This window comes from Protopterus annectens, chromosome 9.part0 (genome assembly GCF_019279795.1).
Source record: "Protopterus annectens isolate FY-2018-M chromosome 9.part0, PAN1.0, whole genome shotgun sequence".
In the NCBI taxonomy this organism is placed as follows: domain Eukaryota; kingdom Metazoa; phylum Chordata; order Ceratodontiformes; family Protopteridae; genus Protopterus; species Protopterus annectens.
The window spans coordinates 1,001,047,518-1,001,056,470 of NC_056743.1; the positions used below are offsets into that span (position 1 = coordinate 1,001,047,518).

The 8,953-nt window shown below is 42.3% G+C and overlaps 1 protein-coding gene across 1 annotated transcript in view; it reads left to right on the forward strand.

The window, feature by feature from the left end:
* RHEBL1 (RHEB like 1) overlaps nt 1-8,551 on the forward strand; it is a 918,240-nt gene extending 909,689 nt beyond the window's left edge. Inside the window, exon 8 of the mRNA XM_044083781.1 lies at nt 6,910-8,551. Within this exon, the coding sequence (XP_043939716.1) occupies nt 6,910-7,002 (93 nt within the window). The 3' untranslated portion in view covers nt 7,003-8,551. The remainder of the gene's footprint in view (nt 1-6,909) is intronic.
* Nucleotides 8,552-8,953: the final 402 nt, after the last annotated feature.

Genomic DNA, 8,953 nt, shown 5'->3' on the forward strand with positions numbered 1-8,953 from the left:
GCTAAAGCAGCTAAAGCTTCAAAAACGGTGCCTGTCAAGCCCCCCTCTCACAGGCCCAGCACCAGTTCCCATATGCTTTCTTTGGCTGAGGATCTCATTTCTTTAATTCGTGGATCCCAGCCTCATCCAGACAGGACCTCTCTTCCACCTCCAGAGAAAAGGCCTAGAGCAGAGCCCCCAGAGCCAGTATCCACAGATGATTCCTCTGATGACTCAGAACATACAGACCCTCCTGAGGCTCCTTATTCCCCTTACGAAGACTCTGATGCTGAAGAGTCCGTTCCCTCGGCCTCTCCACCTGAGGAATTTTCCTTTGGGGAAACCTTGCATGCTATGAGGGAACAATTTCAGTGGCAGGGCCAAGATTTCTCAGACTCCAGAAAAAGGCTTAGAACCTTTCTACATTTGCCACAGCATAGGCCTTTAGCTATACCGCCAGTTATTTCTGTTGTAGATGATGCATTTAATGATGCTTGCACTGCTCCTGATTCATTACCTCCGGCCCCTGCTAAGCCCGATAGGTTCTACAAGGTCCCGGACACTCATCACCATTTATACAAGGCTCCTTTTGCAGATCCAGAGACTATCTCCCAGGGCCCTAAAGCTGTAGCAACTACATCTACTAAAAACCCCCTCCCCACTGAAAGGGAATCCAGGTCCTTAGAGAGATGGGGTAAAAAAGTTTACACCTCTGCTACTTTGTCAGCTAGGGCTTTGAACTGCTAATTTCATATGATTCAATATCAAGAGTTTATGCTAGACCAGTTAACTAAAAAGCTGTCCTCTGAAGAATCTTTAGATAAGAAATATGTTCAGGAAATGGTACATAACATACAGCAGGTTAGTAACCATTCTTTAAAATGTGGCTATGATGCACTGGGAGGCTTCCTTTAGATCAGCCATGACTGGCACAGTTATCAGGAGACATGCATGGTTGAAAGAGCAGGCATTACCAGACCATGTCAAATCAAAGCTTTTAGATGCACCCATGGACAAAGTCAATTTACTTGGTTCCCCTGCACAGCAGGTACTAAAAAAGATGGAAGAGAAGGCGAAATCTGTACAAACAGTGAAAGATTTCTTACAGGTTCAACCTCCAAGGTTTAGCAGGAACTGGCCCTCCAAGAATTGGTCCTTTCCGGACTCCTCTAAGACACAGAGAGGCAGGAATAGGCGTTCAAGAGGCAGAAACCAATCCAGGGGTGCCTACAGGGGACGCCAGTGGCGAGGTAACAACCAGCGAGGCACAGACGCAGCCACCACCACTACAACAACACAATCACAGTGACTTGGCTGTGGCACCGCCTACCAGGGAACAACTGGAAGCACCCTTAGGCGGAAAGCTAACCTTATTTTCAAAGAACTGGCATTGCATCACAAGGGAAAAATGGATTTTGCAAACTATAGACCAAGGTTACAGGTTCCATTTCCATACTCTACCAGGAAAGAGAGGAATGCCAAACCTACCACCTACTCAAAGGGCAGAAGCTCTAAAGCAAATATCTCAATTATTAAGAATGAGAGCTGTGGAAAAGGTACCATCTATGGAACAAGGAAAGGGATTTTACTCCAGACTCTTCCTGGTACCAAGAAAAGAGAGCAAATGGAGGCCTATTCTCGACCTGTCCGCTTTAAACACATTCCTCATAGTTCCAAAATTCAAAATGCTGACCCTACAGCAGCTTCTTCCCATCCTGGGCAAGGAGTCTTGGCTGGTAACTCTAGATCTCAAGGAGGCATACCTGCACGTCCCTATACGACCAAATTGCAGAAGATACCTCAGATTTCTTGCAGGATCAGAGCATTATCAATTCTCAGCATTGCCCTTTGGCTTATCTACTGCGCCCAGAGTGTTCATGAAATGCCTGGCATCAGTAATTGCTTATTGCAGACTTCAGGGAATCCAAATTTACCCCTACCTGGACGACTGCCTGATACAAGCGGACAACAAAAGCAAGCTAACACAAGACTTACAAAGAGTCATTTACCTGCTGCAAGCCCTGGGATATACAGTCAATATAAAAAAGTCAAGGCTGATTCCATCCCAAAGAATAACCTTTCTGGGTGCAGAGCTGGACACATCAAAACAAATGGCATTCCTAACTGCAGAAAAGAAAGTGCAACTACCTCTCTACTTCTTGGCATTAACAAAGCAGAACCATCTAACTGCAAGAAAAGTACTGCAAGCCCTAGGCTTCATGGCATCCTGCATAATTCTGGTCCCTCATGCCAGACTGCATATGAGAAAGCTACAGTGGTACCTAAAGAATTTGTAGTCTCAACACAAGCACAGCCTAGAAACCAAAATTCCAATAATCCCATGCCTGAAGCAAGACTTCCTATGGTGGGCTCAGGCCTGTCAATCAAACACAGGATTGCCCTTCTGCAACAGTCAACCAAGCCAAACCATCACGACAGATGCCTCAGACCTCGGTTGGGGGGCACACATGCTGGACAAGTGCATACAAGGCTTATGGACTCAAGACCAGCTACTCCTGCACATAAATCTAAAGGAAATGCTGGCAGTAAAATTGGCAATCCAGTCATTCAGACCATTTCTCCAAGAAGGTCATTTGATGATAAGGACAGACAACACCACAGTTATGTGGTACATCAACAAACAGGGAGGCACATATTCATATCCTCTATGCCGGCTGGCACTGGACCTATGGGATGTGGCTCTGAGCTACAACATTCAGTTACAAGCAATTTTTGTACCGGGAAAAGAAAACATTCTAGCAGACATATTAAGCAGAATTACCACGGATGCCCACGAATGGATGCTGCATCTGGACATCTTCAAAGCCATCACAAGAGAATGGGGATTACCACAAATAGACTTATTTGCATCCCCACTCAATCACCAGCTAAAGAAATTCTGCACAAGGACGTACCACCCACTTGCTTGGAAGGTGGACTCCCTATCTTTCAGTTGGAAAAACCTGACAGCATACGCATTCCCACCACTTCCTTTGATGCACAAGGTGCTTTTGAAGATCAAAGAGGAACGTCCAAGGATCATTCTGATAGCTCCAGACTGGCCAAGGCAACATTGGTACCCATTGCTGAGGAGCATGTCTCGGGAACAAATATGGGCACTACCCCTGATCCCATTGCTGTTAACACAGAACAACTTCAACATCCTGCATCCAAACCTGAAAACTCTGCAGCTAACTGCCTGGAACATTACATAAGAACAATTAACCCAAATTTATCCCAAAGGGTTAAAGACATAATCCTTGAGGCTCGTAGACCTTCAACAAGAAAGAATTATGCAGCAAAATGGAAAAGATATCTCATTTGGAGTACTGCAAAGGGAGAAGATGTGGCACTGGTAAACATAGCCAACATCCTGGAGTACTTGGCAGAGCTCTTCCATACAGGCCTGTCCTATTCTTCCATCAAGATACATGCATCAGCTATTTCAGCAGAATACAGCTTGGATCCTCCTGTCTTCTCACATCCTCTGCTCAGGCAGTTTCTGAGAGGAATTAAAAATGTAAAACCTCCCAGGAAACCACCATTGCCAGCATGGGACTTGAACTTTGTGCTAGAAAAATTGACACTTCCCCCTTTCGAACCAGCAGCAACAGCAGAATTACAATACTTATCCTGGAAGACTGCTTTCCTGCTGGCAATCACCTCAGCAAGAAGGGTCTCTGAACTACAGGCATTAATGGCAGTGCAACCCTTCCTGATCTTCCATCAAGATAGTGTCCATGAGAACAAATCCTACATTTATGCCTAAGGTGGTATCCAGAGTGTCTTTAAATCAGGCTATCCACCTACATACATTCTTCCCCAACCCACAGAACATGGGAGAAAGACTGTTGCATACCTTGGATGTACATAGACAATTACGCTACTACCTGGACAGGACCAAGTCCAATAGAAAAACTGACCAGCTTCTGGTAGCATATGCAACAGGAAAGGAAGGAAAACCAATTTCAAAACAGACAATCTCCAAATGGATAGGAAATTGCATTAGATTTTGTTACTCCTACCATGGAAAGAAAACTCCAGAGAACATCAGGCCTCACTCCACAAGGGCTACAGCCACTACCACGGCTTTCTTACGAGGAGTGGCTACCAAGGACATTATAGAGGCTGCTACTTGGACCTCCGTGCATACATTTGCCAAGCATTACAATTTACCTTTATACTCTAGATCCCGAGCAGGTTTTGCCACTGCTGTTTTGCAAGGGATCCTAACTACACCATAATCTCTCCTTTTTCCTCCTCCCTAGTTTAGCTATGGTATTCTACCCATTTGTAAGGACTGCAGATGCATCCTTGAAGGACATAGTACAGTTTTGTACCTACCATAAATGTAGATGTCCGATAGGAATGCATCTGCAGTCAGGATTACCCACCCACCTTCCCCCTGTGGTACTCCTAGGGTATTTGCCATCCTTCAGCTAGCTTGGGGGGGATCTATTATGGTGTATTTGTTTGTATATATGTACATACATGCTTATTTTATGTGTTTGCTCTCTACTATTTGGAAACATTGGCATTTATCCAAATTTAGCCATCCAAGAGGGCACCTGGCATCTGGGGCAAGAAACACTGAGGAAAATGGCGTCGGCTGATGCCTTTATACCCGAAGAACTGCAGCTATGACGTCTGGTGAAGCGCGACACCAGCCGAAGCCAGACCCAGACTTTGGAATCCGGCCGACCGAAGGGCTGCCTGATGACAGGACTACCCATTTGTAAGGACTGCAGATGCATTCCTATCGGACATCTACATTTATGGTAGGTACAAAACTGTACTTTCTTCTGAATGCAATAAATCCTGTAACATTTCCACACAATCAGAAATCAACATCATTTTCTGTTTCAGTAAGCCCATAACATGCTGTTGATATTTAAGCATATGAAACTGGCAGTTTAAAACCCTGATTGCCAAGGCTGCAGACGTATAAACCTTCTTACCCCATCTATCCAGCACCCTGGAATCTCTATCAGAAGGGGTAGGATTTTTGGCAGTAGACGCCTCAACACCCTTGGGACCCTGAGAAATAGTCTCAGGATCAGCAGCAGGATATTTGAAAATAAATTTGTGGGAGTCAGGAACCCTGTAATATCTGTCTGGCTTATTAGGAGCCAGAGGCAGGGAATCGGGAGCCATGCTCGATTCCGAGAACGCATCATCAACGATGTCTAATACAGGAGGTGTAGCCAAAGGCCTATGCTGAGGAAGAAGGAAATCCCTAAGCCTCTTTTTTGATTCAGAGAAGTCCTGACTCTCCCAGTGAAAATGTTCCCTTAAAGTATGTAAAGTCTCTCCAAAAGAGTAATCCTCAGGAGGAGATGCAGGTGGGATGGATTCCTCTGCATCAGAATCCTCATAGGGTGAAATAGAAAATTCCTGATCAGGAGAGGAATCAGAAGAAATGGAAACCTGATCTGAAGATTCATAATCAGTGCCTTGCCTAGGCCTCTTAGCAGGGGGGGGGGGTTAGGAACACCTGATCAAGGTAATTGAATCCTCAGCCATTTTGATCATCTGTTTTTTAGGCATAGGGGCCTGAGCACGTGGCTCATGCGTCAGTTTTTTAGACATAGAAGTTTTTTTTACCTTGATTTTGTTGCTGGCATCGGTTTAATGTAAAAATGTTGAGGCCTGAAAGCACCCTCAGAAGCCGGTGCCTGCTCAGCGGCTCCAGACCCATCCAGGGGATAGACATCAGCGGGTTCAATACTTTGCGAATCCCGCGGCATACCGGACTCCGAATGGGTCTCGGTAGAGGCCTGCGACTCAAAAGTAGTGGGTATCAGGGGCTGCGAAAGCACCTCACTGAGTATCGGCGACTGGCTTAGAAGAAGCTTCGTCGTCGGTTTTGGACACCGATGGTCTGTCTCTGTCTTTTTCCTTACGTTTTTTGTGAACTTTGGTAGTCTGACTGCTTTCCCACGACATTTCAGGGTAGTTAAATCTTGAACCAAAATATTTAGAAGCAAAAATATACTGACGCTTAATAGTACGTTGGTTAAATTTAGCACAAAACCGACAGCAAGGCACATTGTGATCAGGGCCTAGGCAAGGAATACAGTACAAATGAAAATCCTTATGAGGTATTTGCTTCCCACAAGTAATGCAATTATTAACTTTTACTGACATTGATAAGCAAGAAAAAGTTTCCCCAACGGGGTACTTTGCTTTAGTTTGAAGACTTTGGATCTGAAACTAGAAAACTAAAATTTCAGGAGTCAGCCGACCGGCAATTGCAAACTGCTTCTGCTTCGGGCACCGTACGGCAAGAAAGACTGATGAAAATGGCATCAGCTGCATGTTTTATACCCCTGACATCATGGAAGAGGAGACCGCAACCGACGCAGGACCCAAGACTTTATTCAGGCCGACTGAGGGTAACCTGCCAGCAGATGACCCAAATGTAATGACTGCAACAGTGAAACATGAAGAACATCAAATCAACAATAAATGTTTTTGTTTATTGTTTCTTCAGTTATGATTTAGTTTTCAGTGTTTTGGCTTAATTGCAATGTGAAGTTTGAAATGTCACTGTGCTGTTGTAAGTCAGTGAGGCTGTCTAGACTGAGTAGTTGTGTAGCTTGCCAATTTAAAAAGAAATATTTAAGTGACATCCAGCTAAATGTTTTTGGTCAGAATAATTTATCTGAATGTATCACCCTTTTCCGTTAATAAAATATAGGGGAGAACAATAGTGGAGTCTTACAGTTAATAAGTAGTGTATATCATCAGTTGTTCCCCCTTTGTTAATTTTTATTGAAATTACTTTCTGACTACAGCTGGCTGCAATTTATTCTTTGTTATGATAGTTGGTAAGTCCACAAAATGTTTATCTTGGCTTATTTGTTAGAAGGGAATCAGTACAGTAAAACAAAGTGTCTAGAATAATTCTTTTGTTTTTTTGTTTTTCAGACAACAGTTGAAATTTTTAAAAGGATAATTTTGGAGATCGAGAAAGCTGATGGCAACCCTCCTCCTGAAGACAAGAAATGTGTAGTGATGTAGAAGTGAATGACAGCTGCATTCAGTCTGCCATAAGACTATAGAGAGACTTGTAGCATGCAGATTCCCCCAACCGTTGGCCCCATTACAAGAAGTTGACTGCTGTAAATCCCCTATTCTCTTGTGCAGTTGTTCACATGGGGCTAAAACGAAACTTGCAGATCGGTATGGGTGTGAAGATTAGCAGTAGAGATGCTGTCTGTTTCAGGGAGTCTTTGTTGTGACCCACCATAATAGTGGAGGTTGTGTCTCTAGACATATTTTTAATCAAATCTGTTTTTTTTTTCTCTGGACACTGTTGTCAGTGTACATCTACCTGTATGTGTGTACACACAGCAGAATTAATTGAATTTGAGATACTGTATTATAGATGAAGATTTGTATTCCTAGAATTTGATGCTGGACAAAGTAATTTTCTTGGCATGTAGCGTGAGGCGTCATGTTCCAGAAACAGATTACCCCCACTACAATTTCTGATACCACAGCATGTTAGTATAAATCTGCTCTTTGCAGGAGTGTTTTCCATAGTCAAATTTGGTTGATTTGAGGTACCAATTAGAACATGGTTTAGTTTGTCTACTTCATTAAAAGCAGTTTATTTTTGCTGTGTAAAGCTATTTCAAGAGTTACTGTTTTCATGACTACTTGTAGCTTCTCTATGAAAGGATTTAACAGACTATTTTGCTTGCATTCTTTATTGGCTAAGGATTGGGTGATGTTTTGAGGCTTACGATTTGCAGAATACTGTTTGGATTCAAGGATGATCTTCTACCCAGCTTTTCAAATTAGCCATGTAGTCATGATGTGTACAGGCTTTTAAGTATGTGGTTCAGGGTTTGAACTATTTTTTTCTCAAATCAGCCTAACTTACAGTGCTCCATCCTCCCAAGTGTTACTCTGATGAAGGCAACAGTGTTAAGAAAATTCCTTATTTTCAAGACTAGAGTTTACACTCAGAAATGTATTTAAGTGTCTGGCACTCTACGCTATAGTACAGAGTATAGAGAAGAAAATGTTCATTAAAATATTTTCAGAGTTGAACTTCCCAAACCACCCTTAACAAGCAGCTAGCTATTTCCTTTTATAAGACTGGTTACAAAACTTTATGTTGGAAGAAATCATTTCCAGTATTTTAGGTTATCAGAATGAAAACTGAGTAAGAGGATATATTCAGCACAGTATTAATTTTTAAAATTATACAACAGTATTTTAACCTATAAATTAGTAAATTCTGGTGTGCTTTGTCGACTCTGTTACATCTAGAAAGATAGCTGTATGTGAATGATATCATGGGAATCTTTGCTTTATTTAAACTAAACTTTACTATGTTGGGGGGAATTATTTACAGAGATGCGATGCAAGTTGTTTTTTTCAGAAACTTGACACACCATTGATATAAATGGTGACAGTAAGAGAACCTAAAGCTGCTGTTTTCCAGAACAAATGGCCTAATTGGTTAGATTGTTCTGGTACATCACTCAGTTTGGTTACTGTGGAATATTTTACAACTGTGCTTTGAGTGGACTTTGATTAATAAACATCTTTAAATTTGTTGCTTTGTGATTTAAGAGTTAACAGCTATTTCCTATAGAAGTAGTAGAATAGGTATTTTAAGTTTATGAAGTACAGTTAAGAACTTTGTGGTGTCACTGTATCCTGAGTGCTTTATTTTTGGGTAAATGAGTGAGTTTAATTTTGTGTAAATTCAGCATTCCTTAACTGGTTTGAGGAAGCTTGACTTTACAAACAGCTGTGTAATTGTGTCTGAAATGCTGTGCTAAAAATCTACAGTAACCATGATAGCTAGATATTTAGTAGTACCCCCACCCCCGCTGATATATTGATGCAACTATGGCTTAGTGACAAACCTATGAGTGTGATTCTTTACTCTGTTTTGAGATAGGAGTTAAGTATTGATTTGTTCATGCTTTGGTGTGCATGTGTGTGAGACTGG